The following is a 23,988-nucleotide window of genomic DNA, read 5'->3' as shown; positions in this document are numbered from 1 at the left end:
CTGGGGAGCACACACGGGCAGAACACTGTTAGGACTTCTCTCTAAAATCAAACCTCTGTGTGCGTTCTGCTGACACGAGGATGGCCGCGACAACACTCATACATAGGTACCCCGGAGCTCTGTCTTCTCTCTGTTAATCACTCCAAGTGGAAGAAGCCACTAGCGTTTGTGTTCTAATTCAAACTTGTGTGGATTTTAGAATAAGAATCTGGGCTGGCGCTGTGGCGTAGCAGGCTGAGCCACCACCTGCAATGCTGGCAGCACATATGGGCACTGGCTGAAGTCCCAACTGCTCCACTTCAGATCCAGCTCCCTGCTAATGTGCGTGGGAGAGCCATGGGAGGATGGCCCAAGACTGCTGGCCCCTGCATCCACGTGGGAGATGTGGAAGAAGCTCCCGGCTTCAGTCTGGCCCAGCCTCAGCCACTGTGGCCATCTGGGCAGTGAAATGATGGATGGAATACCCCCACCCCCTGTCTCTCTAACTCTGCCTTTCAAAGAAATAAAATGAACCTTAATAAGAATGAAACAGCAGAGGCAAGTCTAGCACTGCACGTGGGGCCCCGACAGTGAGCTGCTAAGCCGCCTCTATGCAGACAGGCGTGTCACCTGCGTGTATCCACATGAGCCCCACGCGCCTCTCTCCCCAGGGATCCTCACCAATGACTTCTTCGGAATAGATGGTCTGACTGTGAGAAGGGCATGTGACTCACGCCTGACTGGGAGCTCATGGCAGGAGTCCAGCACCTTGCCCTAACATTTATACACGGGGAGAGGCCAGAATACAGTCTTGGGCTCTGCAATGAACCACACACGTAACTGATACACTGGTCAAGGGCTGTAGGTGTGACCACCACGCCCGCGGGTATTAGCATGTGTGCCCACCTGGGTGTCTGTTTTCTTTGGGCTTTCTGGCGGCCTCTCCTGGGCCGGGCTGGTTATCTTAACTCTCAGGACAATCTAAGCACATGTATTGCAGCAGTCAATGCAGCAGGCACAGAGAACATTCTGGAACCACATGGTGAGATTCAGTTTCTCTTTCTAGCCTTGGGTCCTCCAAGGTGCGTAGTGCAAGCTGGCTGACCCTGGCATTGCTGTTAACGACTTTGAGAAACCCATTCATTCCCCCTGGATAGGCCTCAGTCCCTGGGACACACCCTCCCCCTCCCCCACACCGCAGTCAATGAGCACCTTTCCCAAGGAGGCGCTCAGGAGGTCCAGCAGGCCGGAACTTACTCTGCCTCAGTGGTTCCTCAGTTGGGACCTCCAGAAACAGCTTGTGAAAGTGCATGTTCGCCTTGTACTGCAAGGAGAGCAAAGGCCGGCGTCACCGTTTCGTGCAACATCACACATTCAACTGCAACTTCCATCAGAGATCCCCGCCCTTAGGACTACCTTAAGCAATTCAACCTCTTGGATCTTGGGGTCTCCACCACACCCCTACAGTGAAAGCCAGAGGGAGCCCGGGCACAAAGGTTTCATTTTCTAACGAGAATAACACCTTGATGGTGGGCCCAGTGGTACGGACGGCCATCAGCCTTGTGCTGAGATGAGAAGGCCGGACACGGATGTCGCTGGGGAAAATGACCTGGAATTCTAGGGACTCTCAATGGGGAAGGTGCTGGATCCCGGGGCACGGAGGACACAGGCGAGTACTCCACTTCACCTGAGTTCAAGGTTCAGTTCTACCTCTTGGTTAGCATGTGAGCATGACCTGCTCACAGAACTTCACTGGACCTCAGCTTGCGTCTCCATGCTGGAGGGCAGGAAGGATACCAGCATCGGGGGCATGTCCCAAGGCTTATGTGAAATCCCACATCCAGGGCCCAGCGCTGTGGCGTAGCAGGTAAAGCCACTGCCTCCAGTGCCGGCATCCCATATGGGCACCAGTTCGAGTCCTGGCTGCTCCACTTCCGATCCAGCTCTCTGCTATGGCCTGGGAAAGCAGTGGAAGATGGCCCAAGTCCTTGGGCCCCTGCACCCACATGGAAAGAGCTGGAGGAGGCTCCTTGCTCCTGGCTTCAGATCGGCCCAGCTCTGGCCATTGTGGCCATCTGGGGAGTGAACCAGTGGGTGGAAGACCCTCTGCCTCTCTGCCTATCATTCTGTGTGTGACTCCGACTTTCAAATAAATAAGTCTTTAAAAAAAAACAATGCCACATCCACGGACCCCTGGATGTGGATGTGTGGTCGCCACCACTACTGCTGTGGTGAAGGCACTTCTGAGGCCACGACAGGGCAGGACAACTGTCACAAGTAGGACTTCCTACCCAAGACCTAACTCTCCAGGGCGGCAGAAGGCCCTAGCATCTAGAATGCTGCAAGTTGGGCCTTTTCATGGCATCTATTTTGACAACTGTGACAACTGTGACAACTGACAATGTACAGCCAGCAAGTGACAGTTCTTAGCTTGTGACGGCATTGTCACAGTAGCCCTGGGAACCTGGCACCGCCATGGCACAGGTGAGGACACTGTGCATTAGGGACAATGGGTGATGTGGCCTGCACCACGCCGCTGTGAACAGGGGTGCTGGTCGTCCCCTCCACAGCATCTGTCTGGCTTTCGAAGAGAAAGTCTGCTAAGGAGAAGATGGAGAGACGCACAGGCCCTAGGGGCCTGATGGCTATGACCCAAGGCAGGAGTGGCTGCCCTACTGCTGCTCTCCAGAAGAGCCACGGCCCAGGTCCCCACAGCAACAGGTGGCCGGGCAAGCCAGCGACTCTGCAGATAAAGGCCTTGGCTAAAGCAAATCACCCAGGATGCCCGCAAGGAGTACGTTCCGCACGCCGAGAGGCACTGCGAGAAACCTCTGTGACCTACGGGGGCTTCATGAGCTTGTGTTTCACAGCCACAGGCAGCCTTGGTTGCACAGTTGATGTAAAATATTCCGGGCCAGATACGCTTCAAAAACGTCAATGTAATAAAAGGCCAAAAGATAAAAATAAAAACAAACAGGTAGTAAGATGCAGCTACATGGAAAGCCATGCGGCAAATCAGTGCAGGCTGTGACTAAATGGGGGCCTGGAGAGAAACCCGAAGTACAAGCAAACCTTTATAAAGGTCACTCGTGGCTGGGACAAAGGGAAATCTAAAAGGGGTTTTCCGTGACCAACGCCTTTGTGTATTTAGTATCTAAATGTCTTGAGCTGTTTGTGTTTTTTTTTTTTCTTTTGACAGGCAGAGTGAGAGACAGAGAGAAAGGTCTTCCTTTGCCGTTGGTTCACCCTCCAATGGCCACCGCGGCTGGCGCGCTGCCAGCGCACTGCGCTGATCCGATGGCAGGAGCCAGGTACTTATCCTGGTCTCCCATGGGGTGCAGGGCCCAAGCACTTGGGCCATCCTCCACTGCACTCCCTGGCCACAGCAGAGAGCTAGCCTGGAAGAGGGGCAACCGGGACAGAATCCGGCACCCAGACCGGGACTAGAACCCGGTGTGCCGACGCCGCAAGGCAGAGGATTAGCCTAGTGAGCCGCAGTGCCAGCCCTTGAGCTGTTTTTAAGTTTAATTCTTAGCAGACACATATTCAAGGACTCGGGGACAGTTATAAAAACCCTGCCACCAGGGCAGACTCCTGGCCTCAGCCAGTGCGTCACCGCCTGTGAGGCCCAGGCCGACACCCTGCATCTCAGGTGTATTTTATGGCAATCCCTGCTGGGGAGTCACGGCCCTGGGCACCGGCCCTCCTGCTCCGTGCACCGGGCTGGCCCTCTCCTGAGGCAGCCGCATCAGCAGACTCTCCCACTGTAACACACGGGGTCACATCTGCCGCTGTCCTGGTAGTGACTAGGGGGGCATCACCGCGGGGGGAACTGCTCTCCGGGCACCCGGCAGAGCCGCAGGCCACCGCCTGCACCTCACGATCACTCAGACTCAGCGGCGACTCTAATACTGGCAGAAGGTGCAGCATAGAGCGACACCCGTCTGTGCTAAGTTCTCCAAGTGCCAGGCCTGCACTCGCCCGTGCAGCAGGTGGCTGCCTGCTGGGGCCTTCCTGTCCTCTGGCTGTGTCCCCCGCGCAGACCACACGCGTCCTGTTCCCACGTTACCTGGCTGGAAGACGATGACTTCTTTCTTTCAGACTTAGAGTCACTTTTGCCTTCTGCTTTATAGTCATTCTTATCGCTTGCTAAAGAGGCACCATCAAAACTGGATTTTGACCTGGGGGAAATAAAACCCAATGGGTTTAGAAGCCGGTTTTATTTATTCCACTCGTTAATTTCATTTTAACAAACCTCGATTATCAGACCATCTCACAAGAAAGCCTGGAACCCCTTTTTTCTCGTAGACATCTACAGTCATCCATGGCCTTCTCAGGGCAGCGACACAGCCCGTGTTTTAGACCAGGATGAGTTCAGCAGGCTGTAACCCCCAGCTCTAAAGGGAGAAATGAAACTGAGTTGTGAAAGTACTTGGATCATCTCCAAAGTATTTTTATCAGTGTCAGGAGGAGCACTTGAAGTACCTTACTCAATACAAATCGCAGCTATACTTCAAATGATGTTTCTGTTTCAGAATCCATTAATATTTAACGAGTATTAGTTGAATAGGGCATTGTGTTCAATGCCTGGGGCACACAGCAGCTCCAGGCAGTCCACGACTTAGTACCCAAACAAAATGCATCTCAGGAATTAGGAGAAGGTATAGAGACAGGAAGTGTAACAGGACAAAGAGGAGGCTAATAGGGAAAAAGTTTTTGTTTTTTTTTTTTAAATTTATTATTGGGGCCAGCACTGTGGCATAGTAAGCCTCCGCGCGCAGTGCTGGCATCCCATATAGGCACCGGTTCAAGTCCCAGCTGCTCCACTTTGGATCCAGCTCTCTGCTATGGCCTGGGAAAGCAGTGGATGATGGCCCAGGTCCCTGGGCCCCTGTACCCGCATGAGAGACGTGGAAGAAGCTCCTGGCTCCTGGCTTCAGATCAGCACAACTCTGGCCATTGCAGCCATCTGGGGAGTGAACCAGCGGATAGAAGACTCTCTCTCTCTGCAACTCTGCTTTTCAAAAAATAAGTAAATAAATCTTGAAAAAATTTATTTAGTTGAAAGGCAGATGACAGAGGTAGAAATACCTTCCATCCACTGGTTCACCCCTCAACTGGCTGCAACAGCTGGGGCTGGGCGGCTGAAGCCAGGAGCCAGGAACTGCATCCAGGTCTCCCACATGGGTGGCAGCGGTCCCAGGACCTGAGCTATCATCCTCTGTCTCTCCAGGGGCATTAGAAGGAAGTTGGATCAGAAGTGGAGCAGCCAGGACTCAAACCTACACAACAGTACGGGATGCAGGCATCACCAAGTGGTGGCTCAATGCGCTGTGCCACAACAGCAGCCCCAAAATGTGGGTTTAGTATGCTGCAGCTAATCAGATGAGCAGGAACTGAGTATGAAGGAAAAAAAAAAGGAAAACATCCCAGTCATCCCAGTGAGGGAAAACAGTAACAGTACAATCAGAAAAAAAAGAATTTAAAGATCTATTTTAAATTAATGAATTTATTTGGAAATCAGAGAGAGAGAGAGATGGAGAGAGAAGTAAAAAGACAGAAAAACAGAACCATCCTCTGATTCACTTTCCAAATGCCTACAATAGCCAGGACCAGGCCAGGCCAAAGCGAGGAGCCCAGCACTCCATTCGGGTCACCTACTTGGGTGGCAGGGACCCGAGTACATGAGCCTACACCTGCTGTCTCCCAGGGTGCACATCAGCAGAGAGCTGGAATCGGACGCACAGCCAGGACGGGAACCCAGGCGCTCCGATGTAAGATGGGAGCGTCCCAGGTGGTGCCTTAACTGTGGCGCCAAACACCCCCCCAGAAGAACATGTTGGAAGTCAAGTCTTCCTCTGTCCTGTTAAGGGCAGGATTTCTTTCTCAGGTGATTCTAGGCCAGGTTTTCCACTGTAGTGTGAATTTGCACGTACCGTCAGCTCTACGGCTCAAAGCAGTCATTCCAGAGTGGAATGCACACGTAATTTTTAGGAGATGTATAGTAACAAGATTTTTAATTATGTAGTTGCTATATCATTTGCTGGTGGAGGGGGGAATTGGTATATATCACATTCTCAATTTGCATTTTTTTTAATGAAGCTCAAACATATTTGGTTCAAAGTAGATTCGAGAAGAATATGAGGTAGTGCAGACAGCATGTGGTGCCACAGAGGGACAGAAACGATTGTGGTCACAGCTAGGAGACGCTCTGGTTCTCCCAGCTGGGAAAGAGGCGCTACCTGCTGTCTCAGGTCCCCTGCAGTCCCCACAGTTCATGCGTCTATGCACCCAGGTCACAGCAAAGCCCCCCTCTGCAATTCTAGCTAAGTGGGTTTTATCTCGGCTTCAGGCCATGGGACCCACGCACAGATTTCCCAGAGACTCCAATGGCGTTTATATGCTACTTGAAAACAAAATTATTTTGTGTCCATTACCCTTTATGTACACCGTGTGTTAATCTGAATGCATCCCCTCTATGGATCCATTAATAAGCGTGGATGGGAATGCAAGGAGACGATCAGCCCTTGTGAAGAGCCGTGGAAGGGGCAGTGGGCACCTTTACCCTTGATGATTTCACCAGGCATAAGCAGCAGGGGGCCCCAGGCACAGCACGGCCCTGAGGCTGCTGTTTATTTACATGGGACTGCCTTCTTGGGGTCTTCTCAATCATGCTATTCTTGCTGCCTATGGGAGACGTAGGTGACATGGGGTGACCTAGGAGCCCAGTGAGAAAGGACAACTGGGGCCTCTGATGCAAAGGACCAAGAGAATTTCCAGGCCAAGAGAGCAGAGCATCAAACCATGTGTGAGGCCCTTGGCGACTGCACGCATCGCACAAACGTGGGGCCGGCCCCATGCACGCACCACGGATGAGTGTGTTACCCTCACGCAGAAGCCCGGGGAAGTGAGCGCAAAGCCAGCAGCGCCTGCGGGGGGCCTGTGGTGGTGGTGAAATGTGTGAGAGACAGCGTGCTCTGAGCCCTGGTGGGAGAAAGGGCAGGAGCCACGGGGAGAGCTAGAGGCCACAAAACAGGCATGCAGCAGAGACACAGAGGGGAGAGGGAATGGTAGTGGGAAAGAGACAATGGGGGCCCTGACGGAAAGAGAGGTTCACAGAGAAGCTCTGGCCAGCAGTGACAAGCAGGAGCTACGTGTCACCCGCAGCATGGGCTGGACGAGGCAGAAGGTGGCCGTTCTGACACCCCAGTGACAGGCAGCGCGAATGCAAAGCCACAGACACCCATCCCTGCTAGGTTTCTCCTTGGTCACAGATGCCTCTGAGAGCGACGGGGACCACAGGTGCGCATCTTAAAACCACCTCTGTCCTCACAGCCCTGGACACAGGACCCTGGAGGGTTCTGGGATGGGTTTCCGCCTGCCCTTGCTGGGGGCTCCTGGGCGACGGAGACACAGGGGTGCCCAGCCAGAGGCCAGGCAGACACGGCCACCAGTCAGCCCTCCCAGGAGTGTGATAACCCGAGCCTGAGAGCTGGACACCTGGCTCTGTCGGTCGGCCCGATGAGTGTGTGCAGAGCGTGCGGACATCCTGCAGACAGCCAGGGCAGACAGGAGGGAAGAGAGGAGCACAGGGGAATGGACGCCCGCCCAGCGCCAGGGCGCCATGGAAAAGCGCTGGGTTCCTTCTCGGGCGTCCTCACCCGGCTGCAGATCCGCGCTCTTGACAATGGCCATGAGCCTAGCGAGAGTGGCTCTGCCGGCAGCGTCTCCCCACAGAGGGCAGGGGGCGACCGGGTGGGCGAGGACTCACCACAGGCTGATGCTTCTCTTCGAGTCCGGGGACTCGGCCTCCACGGACGAGGTGGGCGACTGGGCCGCTGGCGACCTACCCCCCTTCTTCTTTTCCTCCACGCCATTCTCGGCCTCCGAGCTGGAGAGGAACGACAAACGCTTCACCTTAGACAGCCAGAGGGAGGTGGACGGGAAAACGATGAAGCAGCCTCGCTTTCGGGAGAACGGAACGACCCTCAAACCCCACCGATGGGCTCCACAGCTCTCACAGCTGTGCCCGGCCCCAGCCTCCATGGCCAGCCCTCTCGGCTGCACTGCGACTCTGGGCTCCCAGGTCTGTGCTGCGGGCCTGGTGCTGCCCAGCCCGGCCCCGCCTGGGTGTGTGCCGGGCAGCAGATCACCTGGAGGCTGGGAGGGCCCCGTGCACACATGTGACACGCAGCTTCCTGCAGGTGCCGGGAACCCCCACCGCCTTTGTTTGCACTTGTCTTACGTCACTTAGCAGCTTTTGTTGTAATTACGTGGGTCCCACTTTGCTGTGTTTCAACCGAGCACTTCCCAGAGCAATTTACAGTGTCTAATCTTTACAGCCGCCCAGGCTAGGTAGGAATCACTACTCTCGTTTTACAGACCAGGAATCTGAGGCTCTCACTAACGTACGGCTCAGGTTCACACAGTTTACTGGGATTCAAACACAGTTCTCTCCGCCAAAAGGCATCTGTGTCCACATAACTCTCTCTTGATCCATCATCCCCCAAACACCTGCTCAGCCACTTACAGCCCTTACTAGCTTTTCCATGTCACAGCTCCAGGGAAGAAGAGCAACCTTTGTCCTTTGTTAATTTTAAGAGCCACAGGGGCTGCATAGGAGGACTTGGGAAAGCTGTTTCTTTCTTTCTCTCTCTCTTTTTTTTTTTTTTTTTTTTTGACAGGCAGAGTGGACAGTGAGAGAGAGAGAGACAGAGAGAAAGGTCTTCCTTTGCCGTTGGTTCACCCTCCAATGGCCGCCGCGACTGGCGTGCTGCGGCCAGCGCACCGCACTGATCCGATGGCAGGAGCCAGGTGCTTCTCCTGGTCTCCCATGGGGTGCAGGGCCCAAGGACCTGGGCCATCCTCCACTGCACTCCCGGGCCACAGCAGAGAGCTGGCCTGGAAGAGGGGCAACTGGGACAGAATCCGGTGCCCCAACCGGGACTAGAACCCGGTGTGCCAGCGCCACAAGGCGGAGGATTAGCCTAGTGAGCTGCGGCGCCGGCCGAAAGCTGTTTCTGATGTTGGTAAAGCAGAGAGCACAGGGAGGTAGAGGGGAAAGTTAAGTCCAGACAGGTTGTACGTTGACATTAACGACTGGAGGACAGCGAGGATGTGTGATGGACACAAAGCTGAGCTCCCCCACGCAGCGCCTGGAGACCTCTCTGGAACAGGGAAGCCACTTCCATGTGGGAAGCAGGAGAGGAGGGCTGGGCCGGGGGAATACGAGATGTCACCCACGGACGAGGCCTTGGAAGCCAGTCTGCCCAGCAAAGAGCCTAGTCAGACACACTCCTGGGCACTGGAGGGGGTTGGGGGACGACTCCACGGTGTGGCTGAGCACACGCCGAGATGGACCAAGATGGCAGTGCTGGCACAGACCAGCGAATTTCCACCCCAACGGTCACCTGGTCAGTAATTTCTCTCGTTCGTGACTATGCAGGCGGGAGATGCTGTCAGTGTAGGCTCTGTGGCTGCCTGCTTACTGCTTTCCATAGCATGTCAAACTTGCAGCCCACACTTGGGGTCAAGGTCAAGACCAAGTATATGTGACAAGTATTGCCAGCTAATAGTCCCTGCAAGTGCCTAACTCCCTCATTCTATAGTCAGCTTCTTTCTTTTTTTATTTGACAGGTAGAGATATAGACAGTGAGAGAGAGACAGAGAGAAAGGTCTTGCTTCCATTGGTTCACCCCCTAAATGGCCTACGGCCGACGCGCTGCACCCATCTGAAGCCAGGAGCCAGGTGCTTCTTCCTTCCCATGCCAGTACAGGGGACCAAGCACTCGGGCCATCCTCCACTGCCCTCTGGGGCCACAGCAGAGAGCTGGACTGGAAGAGGAGCAACTGGGACTAGAACCTGGTGCCCGTATCAGAATCCGGCGCAGTAGGCAGAGGGTTAGCCAAGTGAGCCACGGCGCCGGCCCCCAGTCAGCTTCTTTCTTTTCCTAAGTCGATTAACACCTGAAGGCACAGGTCCAACCTTTACTTCTTTGGTTCTCTAAGTACTGCAGGCACAAAATGCCTTCAGCTAAAGGGCTCAGTCCATACCTGAAATGCTTTGTGCCACAGAAGGTATGCACGGAAGGCTTTGCAGTAGTATTAGGAAAACACTGTTTTGGGTTAGAACAGATTAGTTTGATTTTATTTCAACTTAGCATCAAGGCTAATTTACCAGCTCTGTGACTGTTAAGGGGTCTCAGAGCATACCTCCACCTTTCCCTTTCTCCCTCCCCCGACACACGGGTCACTCCCTTTCTTCAGAAATCCACTAAGCCCCTTCAGCAGGGACACCAACTGTGCGCAAACCTCAACATTCCAGCCCGGGGTTCACCGAAACAGCTACTGAGTTCCGTGCACGGTCAGACGAGACTCAGACGAGCTACGGCCGTCCTGTACAGCACTGTGTGTGCACAGAGCCCCTGTCTGCGCAGCACGCGGGAGAAGGTGCCTGTGTTTGGATGGGATCCTGCTGACGCCTGGCCCTGGCAGAGAGAGCCCAGCAGCACGGTGCGGAGAAGTCAAGTGCGGGCTGGACATCAGCCCCTCACTCACCCTGACCCTTCCCAGCCGTGCACTGTCACGCAGTACGGGGGACGCATGGGAGGCCTGTTGTGGAGCCCCCAGTCCCGCCCTGGAAATACTACATCGTGTGCCTCGGTCCTGTCCCACGCCAGCTACGTCTTTCAGTGATAGACGTACGGGTGCATTCAAGTCAACATAGCTGTTCTCTAGACACAAGAGCACTTCTTGGGAAAACGGATCTAAAAGAAGGTTATTTTGGTGCCCCAAACTGTGAAATCCATGCAAACGTGAGATCTTCAAAACGTTCCTGGAAACCACGCGTGATGAAGACACTATGCGTGTACGACACAGTTTCTGGCATCAACATAAACTCATCCTTGATTTCTATTTTCCAAGGATTTCTTGCCGTTCCCTCATCCTCTCCCCTATCTTTTCCTTAACCTTGAGCTTGGGGCCAGCACTGATTCTCTCCTGCCCAGGGAGCCTCCTCCAAGCCTCCCACCCCACTTGGCCTCCTCCACGCTGCTGGACACTAAGGAATGAGCGCCATGTAGACTCCTTTCTCCCCAGTGTCTCGGTTACCCAACCGCTGCACTAACTTCCTCCGGGGCAGGGAATGTCTGGGTCTTTCCGTGGCACTCAGCTCACCCTCTGCGCACTGTGGTCATTCACAGGTTGACTGATGGGGGGTAATTATGCTGTGTCTCAAAGAGGGAGTGAAATTCATCCATGGGTCAACGCAGTTGCAGGATTTTGTTTACTTAAAGATGCCTCTGGCTCAAGCACGCTCACTCCTGACATAGGCGTGCTGCCGGCTGGGAGCCTCGCTTCCCTTGGCCGTGCTGTCAGCTGCAGGCAGAAACCACGTGGCACCCCACGGCCACGGCCGAGCCCGGGTTTGGGTGAGCAGAGTGTGGGAGGGCAACTGGAAGGCCCCCATTCAAGTTACTGTCAATGAAGCTGAACAAGGTTAAGTCATGAAAATAAGGTTGTGTGTGTGTTTTTCACTGGAGTGTCGAGAGAGAGAGAGAGAGAGAGAGAGAGAGAGAGAGAGAGAGAGAGAGAGTCAGAGACCATGTCTACTCCCTGGCTCACTCCCCTCACTCCCCACATGCCCACGATGGTTGGGGCTAGGCTGGGGCCAAAGCCAGAAGCTGAGAACACAATCCAGGTCTCCCAAGTGTGGCAGAAACTCAAGCACTCGAGCCATTTCCTGCTGCGTCCCAGCGTCTGCTAAATTAGCAGGAGCTAGAGTTGGAAGCCAGAGCTGGGAATGGAACCCCGTACTCTGATACGGTGCGTGTCCTGACTGCTTGGCTAAATGGCCACCCTGGTTTGTTTCCTTGTTTCCTTCCTTCCTCCCTTTCTCTTCTCTTTCTCTCTCTTCCTCCTTCCCTTCCTTCCTTCCTCCCTCTCCTTCCTTTCCTCCCCCATCCCTCGGTTCTTCCCTCCCTCCCTCACTCCCTCCTCCTTCCCCCCTCCCTCCCTCCCTCTCTCCCTCCCCCCCTTCTTTCCTCCCTCTCCTTCTTTTCCTCCCCCCTCCCTCCCTTCTTCCCTCCCTCCCTCACTCCCTCCTCCTTCCCCCCTCCCTCCCTCTCTCCCTCCCCCCTCCTTCCTTCCTCCCTCTCCTTCTTTTCCTCCCCCCTCCCTCCCTTCTTCCCTCCCTCCCTCCCTCCCTCCTCCCTCCCCCCTCCTTCCTTCCTCCTCTCCTTCTTCCTTCCTTCCTTCTTTTCTAAACAAGAAGACAAAGCCCTTCAGCGACAATGACTTAAGGAGCCAACTAAAAAAATAAAAAAGCAAAGAACCCTAATCCTCCTCTTTCAACAAATCCTGCTGGGAGGATGCTCAGGGCTTGGTAGGGCCAGAGGTGGGTGAGCCAGCAGTGCCCAGGAAGCAGAAGACGTTGAAAACACAGCTGCAGCCTCCCCTGGGCCATGGCAGGTGATTTCTTCTCCCACCTCCAAGCTAAGCCATAGCCCAGGGCCCTGGAAGCTTTTCGGCAGAACTTCAAAGCGGTGAGATGGTCACGCCTTTACCACCTAAGCTTGGCCTCATCGAGGAGGGCACAGCACTTTGACAAACCACCGGGAACCACTGGCTTCAATAAAACCCTGCCAGTCACGGTTGCACAATCTGTCAATGGCAAACAGGGTGCGCCCTCCCTGTCCATGGTCCACGCTCTGTCACGTCCCAGACCTCATTAAATGTGGATCTCATGATTTCTCAGAATGCAGATCCCCGAGCGGAATCGGCCGTCATTCCTCCTGGAGTCACCTCTGTGAGTGCAAGAGATGGCAGCACTCCTGTCTCTGCTCACACTGGTCTCCCAGGCCTGCTGCCCCTCTGAGAGAGTGGACTGAACCAGGCACCTTCACAGCAAGCCCAGGGCAAGGAGTCCCGGCTGGGCAGAAGCTGTCATTCGGCTGCATCCCAGGCAAAGGAAAACAAGTGTTTTGCTGCGGCTCAGTCCAGGAAGCCGGGTTCCCTTCTAATTACAATGCCCTTGCCCGTGATAGCATGGCCTTGATGTGAAATTAGCCAGGGGTGGTGGTGTTAGTGCAGGGAGTTAGGCTGCCATATGGGAGCATGTGATATCCTGGCTGTTCTGTTCCAATTCAGCTGCCTGCCGATGCATGGGGGAAGCAGTGGGTGATAGTTCTGGTACTTGGGTCCCTCCAACTCATGTGGGAGACCCAGATGGAGTTCCAGGCTCCTTGCTTTGCCGGCATGTGGGCAGTGACCAGCAGATGGAAGATCTCTCTCTCTCTTCAACCCCCACCCCTTTGGTCTTCAAATAAACAAACAGATCAATCTTGAAAAAGAAAAAGAAAATAAACTTAGCCTAAGCTAAGGTGAAATATGTTATTAAACTTCCTTATGGTTTAATAGTTTATATCCATTATGATTTTTGAAAACTACAGTGTCGGCCAGCAGAGGTTGAGAAGTGACTTGAAGGTGTCTGTTTTGCCAGAGGATTCCATGGCAACGTTCCTGGAAACGGGCTTGCTGTGGCCCGGCAGGTGCATAGAGGCAGAGAGTGTTGCCGGAACCCTGTACTGAGAGCCCTGTGGTCACATACACCCTCGCATCTGGGGTGTTGCCTGCCTGGCTGGTGAGCCGGGGCCGTGACACTGGGAAGTGAAGAGCTGGGCTGCAGGTGAGCAGGACGGCTCTGCAGATGGCTGGGCAGCAGGTGCAGTACAAATCAAGAACGCATCCTGGGAGCATGAAGAAGGATGCGAACGGGGTGCAGGAGTCGGTGACAGGGCCCGGGCCAGCTAAGACACCCCGGGTTCCCCAACTGCATACACTCAGAATCTCCCAAATACGATTTTTACAAAGCAAGAATAGTCTTCCGGGGCCAGCGTTGTGGCACAAGGGGGTTAAGTCACCCCTTGCAACGCTGGCATCCATACTGGAGCACTGGTTCGAACCACATCCTGGCTGCCCCATTTCCAATGCAGCTTCCTGCTTATGTGCCTGGGGGAGCACTTGGGAGAGCCCAAGTGACTGGGTCCCTGCCACCCACGTGGGAGACCTGGATTGAGTTCCAGGCTACTGGTCTGAGCCTGGCCCAGCCCTGGCTGACGCAGCCACTTGAGTAAGTCAGCAGATGGCAGTCAATCTCCCACACGCTCTCTCTCTCTCTCTCTCCCCCCTCCCTCTGTCACTCTGTCAATTAAAAACACAAATAGGCTGGCGCCGTGGCTCACTAGGCTAATCCTCCGCTTTGCAGCACCGGCACACCGGGTTCTAGTCCTGGTCGGGGCACCGGATTCTGTCCCGGTTGCCCCTCTTCCAGGCCAGCTCTCTGCTGTGGCCAGGGAGTGCAGTGGAGGATGGCCCAAGTGCTTGGGCCCTGCACCCCATGGGAGACCAGGAGGTTTTTCTTTCTTCTTTCTTCTTCTTCTTCTTCTTCTTCTTTTTTTTTTTTTTTTTTTGACAGGCAGAGTGGACAGTGAGAGAGAGACAGAGAGAAAGGTCTTCCTTTGCCGTTGGTTCACCCTCCAATGGCCGCTGCAGCTGGCACACCGCGCTGATCTGATGGCAGGAGCCAGGTGCTTCTCCTGGTCTCCCATGGGGTGCAGGGCCCAAGCACTTGGGCCATCCTCCACTGCACTCCCGGGCCACAGCAGAGAGCTGGCCTGGAAGAGGGGCAACCGGGACAGAATCTGGTGCCCCAACCAGGACTAGAACCCACTGTGCCAGCGCCGCAAGGCAGAGGATTAGCCTAGTGAGCCGCGGTGCTGGCTGGTTTTTCATAATAGACATTTTCCATGAACTCTGGACCCTTCCCGTGAGTGCGTGCATTTTTTAGGCACGTGCAATAGCACTCACTTAGTGTACCTGCTGTTTTCATATCAGGACACACAGATCATCCCCTCTCTTCTTAATGACCATGCAGAGTTTCACTGCAATAAACAAACTATAATTTAACCAGTTTTGTATTGATGGGCACATTTGCAAATACAGACCACATTGTAACAGATGTCCCTCTGTGTTTCTTACGTGTGTGCATAGATCCAAAAGGTCATTTCCTAAAAATGGAACTGCTGTGTCAAAAGGCTCCTGATTGAAAAGTTTTATGGTTATGGTCGAATTGCCCTCAGGAGAGGTTTTACGATCCACACCCACAATATATAGTGGCTTACTAATAAAGCATTGCACTTTAAAAGTTCATATTTCAAAACAGCTAGCAGAGTAACTGGCACACGGGGGAACAGGAATCATTTATTAACAACAAATGTACTTCCTGATCTTTGCAAACATGAGATGCTAACCAACATCTCATTACAGTTTCAATGCACACTTTTCTTATGAGTAAGGTTGAGTGTATTTTCACATTGAGGGTCTTTTAAATAATTTTCCTTTTTTTTTTTTTTATTTTACAGGAAGATTTAGACAGTGAGAGAGAGAGACAGAGAGAAAGGTCTTCCTTCCATTGGTTCATCCCCCAGATGGCCGCAATAGCCAGCGCTGCACTGATATTAAGCCAGGAGCCAGGTGCTTCCTCCTGGTCTCCCATGCGGGTGCAGGGCCCAAGAACCTGGGCCATCCTCCACTGCACTCCCGGGCCACAGCAGAGAGCTGGCCTGGAAGAGGAGCAACTGGGACTAGAACCCAGCACCCATATGGGATGCTGGCGCTGCAGGCGGAGGATTAACCAAGTAAGCCACTGCGCCGGCCCCAATTTTCCCATCTTGTATGTACATTTTGCCAGTTTTCTAATGGGTTGTTGACTGGAATACTTAGGAAGGACAATCCTAATAAGTGCATCATAGATTCTTGGCAATATCCTAGAACTTACTTTTCAAACAATCTTACACAATTATAAAAGTTAAGAGGCTATGAGGGGTTAGCACGACATCAGAAGAAACCTAATGAGAAATGACCCTTTTGCTTGATAAAGTCACTGACAGCTGAGAGCAATGCCCAAAACCCAGGATTCTTTGAGGTAAGCGGAACTTTGGCTGCTGCACGTAGGCATCTACCTGGTGCTTGGTACAGCCGAGATCTGGGTTCGGTACTCAGCTCGGGTTCCCACTCAAGCTTCCCAATGCCCACCCAGGAGGCAGCGGTGACGACTGGAGTACCTGGATCCCTGCAACCCCCCGGGAGACCTGGACAGAGTTCCTGCCTACGAGTTTCAGCTCCCAGCCCAAGGTATTGTGGGTATCTGGGGGAGTAAACCAGTGAATGAGATCTCTCTATGTCTCTCTCTCACTCTCTGGCTTCCAGAACAAGATGGGGAAGGGGCATACAGGTTTGCCTCTCCTCTCTCTCAGGCCTTCACAGTGAGTATTTCTAAGAGAAGTAAAAATCCTGGCATAGTAAGGGAGGGAAACCACTGACCAAGGAGTCATCTCCCCAAATCCCTACAACACGGAAAACAGGAAGAAAAGGGCCCGACTCAGTACAGGAGAGGAGGCCATGGCGGAGGACACTGGCCCCAGGGGAGTTGGGGGGGGGGTCTGTCTCAAGGGAAAGAGAGGCGGCTGCCAAGAGCGGATCTCACCGAGGGTGTGCCCGGGGAGGTCTTCCTCGCCCCCTGCCCCAGCCCCACACTCAGAGGCTCAGCTCCAAACCCCAGGAGAGTGCCACTTGCAAAGGTGGCCCAGGCAGGGACAGTGCGCCGGGCACAAGCCCACAGCAACCCTCCCCTTCCACTGGGAGCAGGGTGAGTCCTCAGGCCAGAGCCAGCTCCCTGCACTCACGCTGGGCTCTGGACAGGGCCTTGTCTCTGCGCCCTCACCCTGGAGAAAAAAGGAAGAAGACGGCCATTTGTCTGATGAAAGCCTCAGGTCTGAGAGAAAGGACTCAGATAAACCAACAGGAAAGCAGCCTCTGGGAAAGCAGAAGCTGCCTCAAAACAAAGCATAAGGAAACACAACCACATGTTCAGCTTACAGCTTCCAAGAGATGAAACAGCACGCATAAAACAGAGCCACAGTATGATGGAGAAGGAAACCCCACTGGTCACTTTGGAGTCCGAATCCACATAAGCTGTCCCTTGCTACCTGTGTGTGTGGGGAGGGGCTGGTTCCAGGACCACCACAGGTACAGAAACCCAAGGGTGCACAAGTCCCTCAATAAGATGGTGTAGTATTTGCATATAGCCTTCTTATAGTTTATTTTAAAATATTTATTTACTGGGGCTGGCACTGCGGCGTAGTAGGTTAAGCCTCCACCTATGGTGCTGGAATCCTATATAGTCGCCAGTTTGAGTCTCAGCTGCTCCACTTTCAATCTAGCTCCCTGCTAATGGCCTGGGAGAGCAGTGGAAGATGGTCAAAGTGCTTGGGGGGAAGGAGGCGAGGGAGTTGAAACACATGAGTGGATCCTTCTCCATCAAAACAGAAAACAGAGAGAAGAGTGACAACTGCTAATGCGAGAAGGCGCGGGGTACACATATTCTCACAGGCAATGAAGTAGCCACCGCCACAAAAGTCAGGTGCAGTGAAGACCTGCAGGCAAATGGGGGCTGCAAGGGGCAGACACGGGCCCAGTATAAAAATGTGAATGCATTACATTACGCTGGTGAACGCCTACAACACAGGGAAACGCTAGCAACATTCCTGCAGACAAGATGCAACACGCAACTTCCATGGGAAATAAAAATAGGTGGATTTACCGTCCTCACATATTTCTTACCAGAATAAAACCCAATGCCATCTTGTGTGTTCGCAAGTGACTTGGCCTTTGTTGGGAATTTTAGCTTCACCCATAAGTAAAGAAAACACAGACCGTAAGGAATATCTACCACAAAACAGGGTCTAAGAAGTCACAAATATCCTCTAATCGTAATGAGGAGAATCAGGAAGATGTGTGGAAGAAGTAAGTATGACCGTGTGGGGCGGTCAGCTAATACGTCCCTTCCAGCTCATCAGAAAATTACTGTAATGGTCAAAAACAGATTTCAGTGCCACAAACCAAAAATATAAATGATGTTTCTATTTGTTCTACAAAACAGTGAAAGTTTTTTGGATCGGGAAGAATCACACCTTGCACGACGGAATCACAGCTGTCAGTGTTCTCTCTCTGCCAGAAGCCTTACTGGCAGTGTGCAAAGCTCACCACGGCGGGACGGGCAGGTGAGCTGGGCACATAACCGCTGCACCTGTCCAAGGGACACACGGAGACCAGGCAGAGTCACACCCCCGCTGGGAACCCCAGTGGCTCGGGGCTTTGTGGAGGACCGGCAGAAGGGAGAAGCAGGAGTTAGGCGGCTGTGAAGGTGGATTCTCAGCGAGTGAGGGCTGCTTCCAGATGTCACTTGTCTGGCTATAAGGACTGACTGAAGATGTTTCAACAGAAGGAATGAAAGGATGGGGTGTGAAGGGCCCCCACCAACCCCATCCTGAGGGTCTGGTGAGCTGTCTGAGTCTGGAGGATCAGGGTCCTGTCTGTGAACAAGAACCAGGGAGAGCAGAGAGGGAGAGAACGAAAAGGCAGATGGGGGGACGGACATCGGACAGAATCCAGAGACAGCACTGCAAAGACAGGGCGGAACAAGCAACGGAGAGGAAAACCCATGCTAACCCACGGTCTGCTGGGGGATGGAGAGGACGGCGCAGCCGGGAAGAGCTGCAGGGAGCTGGGAAGGATTCTGCCCATCCTGTTTCAGATGCAGAATGGAGGCGCCGAGGCCACAGCTGCCTGCAACCGGGTTCCACGGGGCTCCCCTCCATTCCACCTGCAGTCGACAAGTCATTTTCCCACTGCCACCTTTGTACATCTCAATTCTGTTTTCCTAAAGCACTAACTCTTCCTTCCAAGGCAACTCACGTAACTCCCCAAAGTCTTTCAATGTCCAGGTGCTGACGGCAAAGGGGCAAAACCTCCAGCCAAAGTAGCTATGCCAAAAGCAAACTGACCCCCCTAGCCCCAGGGCTGCGGTCACTGCTTTAAGACCAGGTCTGCAGTGGACAGAGCTGCAGCTGCATAAGCTTCCCTTCCACGCCCGGGACACACGGCAGCCACGTCCAGGGCCTCCCTCTCCAAGTCTGTCTGCTGGGACGTCAACGGCCCACTCATCTTCCGAGACTCCGCGTGCACCGGCTCCATCACGCCGCTGCTCCAGAGCCCACAATGGTTTTCTACTGAACTTCACCCCGAGGCAGCTGGGTGTGAGCCAGGATACCCCAGGGTTTCCTGATCCCGGCTACTTCTCAACAAGAGCCCACAATCCCGCCATGTTCCCTGGTCACGCCTGTACCATGCTGTGTCCTCTCTACTGGCTCTTAGTTCTCCCCGGAACTCCCTCTCCGCTCCTCCTGACTACCCACAGCCCAGAACAAGCGCAAGTATGCTCATCCCCATCTCTTCATTCCAGTGTTTGGGTATAAGAAATTGTGCAGTCAATACTTGCTGACTCGATGATATAGGACAGCGATCTGCATTGTAGAAAGGGCTTGGGTACACCCTGATCTCAAGTCCCCCTGCTAAGATCCCCGCCACATGGGGGTGACAGCTCCTATTGGAAGAGGCCGTGTTGGGGGTGTGGGGGAGAGGCCAGCTTTTCCCTTTCACCGTTACTGTATTAGCACTGTGTGCAAACTCACGTTTCACACTGATTGTTAGTTAGGCGAGCGTGAGCAATCGCTGAAGCCATGTGGGAACTTAAAAAGACGTCTTTGTTACCAGAAGAATCAACAAGAGGGAGCAAAACCACAATCAAAGTAACTTTGAGCCGGCGCCGTGGCTCAATAGGCTAATCCTCCACCTTGCGGCGCCGGCACACCGGGTTCTAGTCCCGGTCGGGGCGCCGCATTCTGTCCCGGTTGCCCCTCTTCCAGGCCAGCTCTCTGCTGTGGCCAGGGAGTGCAGTGGAGGATGGCCCAGGTGCTTGGGCCCTGCACCCCATGGGAGACCAGGAAAAAGCACCTGGATCCTGGCTCCTGCCATCGGATCAGCGCGGTGCGCCGGCTGCAGCGGCGGCCATTGGAGGGTGAACCAACGGCAAGGGAAGACCTTTCTCTCTCTGTCTCTCTCTCTCACTGTCCACTCTGCCTATCAAAAAAAAAAAAAAAAAAAAAAAAAAAAAGTAACTTCTCAGCAGTGGCCTTCTGAGGCCAAACAGCAGGAAAACAACACAGGAAGATCACAAGAAAATGCAGGAAGTTGGCGGCAATGGGCTGTTCCGGTTCCGACCCGAGGTAGACTGGTGCTCTGCTGGTGAGTTGTTATTTACACATCAGCAGGTAACAGTGCCGGGCACAGCTCAGTACCAGCACAATTCCTGACAGCACGCGTTGAATACATCTCCTTCAGACCAGCAGAAACCCTGCTCAGGGACGGGGACCTTAAATGTCGTTCACGTGTCTACTTCCATTTCTCTGTGAACTGGTTCTTCTACCGGCACCTGCTGAGGTCAGAACAAGCCGCTGTTTGTCACATGGAAGATGCACGAGAGGACACCTGGTGGATTAAAGTTCTTGGGTTGAAGGACATAGTTATCAAGGAACAGATTTTTAGAGAATACTAACATCCAAAAAGAACGAAAGAGATGCGAAAGAATAGGGCATAAAGTCCAGGGGGAAATACTTGGACAAAGTACAATATTAACAAATCTTTAGCTATCAGAGTAAAATATTCAGAATACCATGACTACCACGTAAGGCCGAAAAGCAGTTCAGGTATTTTAGAAATAACTACGTTAGCACTTGGATTAATGGGGAATATTGTTTTGGAGGTAACAGCAGCCCGAACGGATCAGGGCACCAGGTTTTTCTCTTCCAGGAGAGAGAAGGAATGCAGACCGGGGAGAAAGTGAGACAGGAAAAGGAAGGAGGCAGGGAGCCCAGGGCGAGCACCACGCATAACCGCTCCTTCAGGTCCACACAGATTCCTCCTGCGCTGGATCCCAGCTCTCTTCTCGCGACCTTGGGTGCCACCACACCAACGATAAACTGCATTTGGAGGCAGGGGCGCAGAACGTGTCATGGCCAGAAATAACATGTGTTGGGTCGGAGGGAGTATTTTACCTATTAATAGAGCAATGACATTTAAGGTGAAAACAGACGGACAGACAAAACCGGGGCCATAAGACCTAACACTTCTGGAGGAGACAATGTTTGCTTTTGTTTTGATCCTGCCAGGTCTCTGTGGAGATGGCCCTGTTACCCCGGCCCTCAGCTGCTGGAGGAGTAGGCACCGGGACTTGAAGCTCCGAGGGCAAAGCTGCCTCCTGCTCCCCTGGCTGGCATCCGATGACGAAGCCCTTCCTTCCTCTTGTGCGTTCACTTCCTGTGACGCTACCTTTCTGCTCCATGTACAAGGAAAAAAGCTAAGAAGATCAAAAGCCAGAGAGAGCTGGGAGACGGGGGTACGGGGGCTGTGTGGCAGAGTTAAGCGACTGACTCCAAGAGTCCAAAAACAGCTCCAGGGAGCACCCAGCACCGCCTCTCCGTGCTGCTCCTCCCTCCCTCGGAGGGAGCATCACTGCTTCCCGGCACTCGTGCCCGCTCTCACTCACAGTGCACACGGCGAGTGTGTGAGGACAGCGTAGGACGTCCACACTGTGGTGCCGAGGGAATTTAGGCACAGGACATCACGGGTGAAAAATCTGTGCTTCACGGTGCGCCCTGTGACACAGTGGGTAAAGCCCCACCTGGATGCCCACGTCCCATAGACGAGTGCCAGTTCACGTTCTGGCACCTCTACTTCCAATCAGCTTCCTGCCAATGCACCCGGGAAGCAGATGATGGCCACGTACTTGGGTCCCTGTCAGCCAAACAGCAGGGACAGGTCCCTGTCAGCCAAGGGGAGACCTGGACGGAGTTCCTGGCTTCTAACTTCAGGCTGGCCCAGCTCCTGGCTTTGGCTCAGCCCAGCTCTGGCCATTATAGCCAACTGGGGAGTGAACCAATGGATGGAAGACCTCTCTCTCTCTGCCTCTGCCTCTCTGTAACTCTGCCTTTCAAATAAACAAATAAATCTTAAAAAAAAAAAGTCAACAAATGTTTGAAAAAAATTTAAAAATAAAGGAGAAAATTCGTGAGCTTAAATGCCATGAATAAAATAGTCAGTGGGACTCAATCTAGAGAAGAAAGGCACTGCTGTTTTTTTAAAAAAGGGAAAATCCACACATTGGAAAAAACAATTCTCTACAAAAACCTTTGGTTGAATTACAACTTACTCCCTGACTAGATATATAAGGCACAGTTCCTGTCACCCATGACAAAACCTAAGAGAGTCTACTTTTGGTTCTTACAAGCCATGGGGTTTCAAAGTGTTATTGTAACCTACCTAGGTAATAAAGGTCTTATTTGGCATTTCTCGAAATTTATCCTTAAGCTTCTTATGCACATAAAATACAATATTAAAATAATTCTTACATGCATAAAAATAGGGAATAGCTCTAGAACTGATGGTGACTCCTCACCACTGTTGAGACATTTATCCCAATACTTTAAATACAGCTAGCTAGGACAGGATGGAAGTAGACTAAATGTAATTCATAGGTGGCAATTAGTATCTCTTTCAAGGAAACAAGCAGTGAGTCTGAACAGATTTTAATACATCTTCCTCTGACATTTTTATTTCCTCCCACCACAAACACCATTTTTATCTATCTGCGCTGCAAATACGCTTCCTTGCAAAGTGCGTCTTCCCTCGTCCTGGTTGGGTTCCCCCAATGACTTTCTATTTGCACTGTACCACGTTGTTCTCACATTGTATTTGCCCCACGGCTGCAGGAACCCACGCTAACCCTTACTGTGGTGCCCACAAGGCACAAACCCCGGGACAGAGAGGAGAGCTGACGAGAGCCTCCATCATCCCACATCTGGGCCACCTTTCGGCAAGCCCAGCCAGACGCTGAGAACCGTGGACTTGACCTCCTGAACGCCTCGTAGTGAACCCGCCTCCATGTCTTTCCCCGTGTGGCTGGCATGGTGAGGGGCCTCAGAGTCTCCTCCCCGGACCACCCGCCCCTCCTCCCATAGTATGGGAGACCACTGAGCCCTGGGGCCTCTCAGAAACCCAAATACGATCACAGCATTGCTCCACCCACTTAAAACCACAGAGGTGACCGTGACCACAGGATAGGTCCTCTGTCACCTGACGCTTCGTCTGGTTTTCACTCCTGGCCACCCTTCGCACGAGCATCCCACGCTGGAGCTGCCACGCCCTCTCCCGCTCCTCTTCTAAGCTCCAGCTCTGGCCAGGGTCACCTCTACACCAAGCCTTTCCCAAACGCCTTTGGGTCCCCAGGACCGAGTGTCCCTTCTCTGTACTCCTCCCCACTGCCTTATAAGGTCTGACTGTCAGGGCAACTGTATCACTCTAATACATGGTTTGTTTAGAAATTTTGAACGGGCTATTGCTTCCTGCCTTGGCCCTGCTGGGACCACAACCCCAGGGAGGCGGGTCCTGGTGTTACATCTCTGTCTCCCCACAGAAGGACTCGATTCATTTACCGTAAGGATGGCATGTTCTTTAGCCAGCACCAAAGGTCAGGATTTCTGATTTCTAGCCCAGGGCCTTGTACAGCTGCACAGATGGTATAAATAGCAACAGGAAGGGATGCGTGCAACGTGGAACTCCTGGGCTTGGGAAGATTGGCACGGGGATGGCCAGGAAGCTTTTTGCTGGGGCTGCGTCCGGCTCCGGCAACCTGAGACTGACGACTGAGGGTGGTATGGGTGAGCCAACAGCCCGGCCTTGGGGTTCCCCCGACAACGATCCAATCAGACGGACCGGAACTGCGAAGGGGGATGCAGGAACATTTCCTCCAAGCAAGTTTTACTTATTTCTTCCCATAAGACCAGGCGGGAGGTGGTGGCGTCCAGGCCATCTCACCACCGGTGCTGGGAGGGGCTGGGACCTTCGTTGGCTGCACTTTGTGAGACTTTACAGGGCAAGGCTTAGATAGGGCAGACTGCAAAAGGAGGAAGCAAATGGGATTGCTTTCCCTCATTTTACCCCTCCTCGGAAATGGAGGCGGCCCCGGGAGAAGAGATCTCTCTTCCCCATCTGCAG

General features: G+C 53.3%; 1 protein-coding gene across 10 annotated transcripts in view; it reads right to left on the bottom strand.

Moving 5' to 3' along the window:
• Positions 1–23,988, bottom strand: part of GRAMD2B (GRAM domain containing 2B) — a 128,583-nt gene that overhangs the window by 18,772 nt on the left and 85,823 nt on the right. For 4 of the 10 annotated variants that reach the window (XM_051844163.2, XM_002710167.5, XM_017341017.3 and 1 more), the window contains exons 2-4: positions 7,751–7,870; positions 4,049–4,160; positions 1,237–1,303 (exon numbers count right to left, since the gene is read on the bottom strand). In XM_051844163.2, the coding sequence (XP_051700123.2) occupies positions 1,237–1,303; positions 4,049–4,160; positions 7,751–7,870 (299 nt within the window). Of the gene's footprint in view, positions 1–1,191; positions 1,304–4,048; positions 4,161–7,750; positions 8,123–23,988 lie in introns of those variants that run through there. The other 6 variants (XM_070076060.1, XM_070076061.1, XM_070076062.1 and 3 more) reach the window with 4 other exon arrangements.

The sequence above is a fragment of the Oryctolagus cuniculus genome, chromosome 6, assembly GCF_964237555.1.
Source record: "Oryctolagus cuniculus chromosome 6, mOryCun1.1, whole genome shotgun sequence".
Lineage (NCBI taxonomy): Eukaryota > Metazoa > Chordata > Mammalia > Lagomorpha > Leporidae > Oryctolagus > Oryctolagus cuniculus.
The sequence above is the reverse complement of the archived record's forward strand: the minus strand, read 5'-3'. Positions and strand labels throughout refer to the sequence as shown.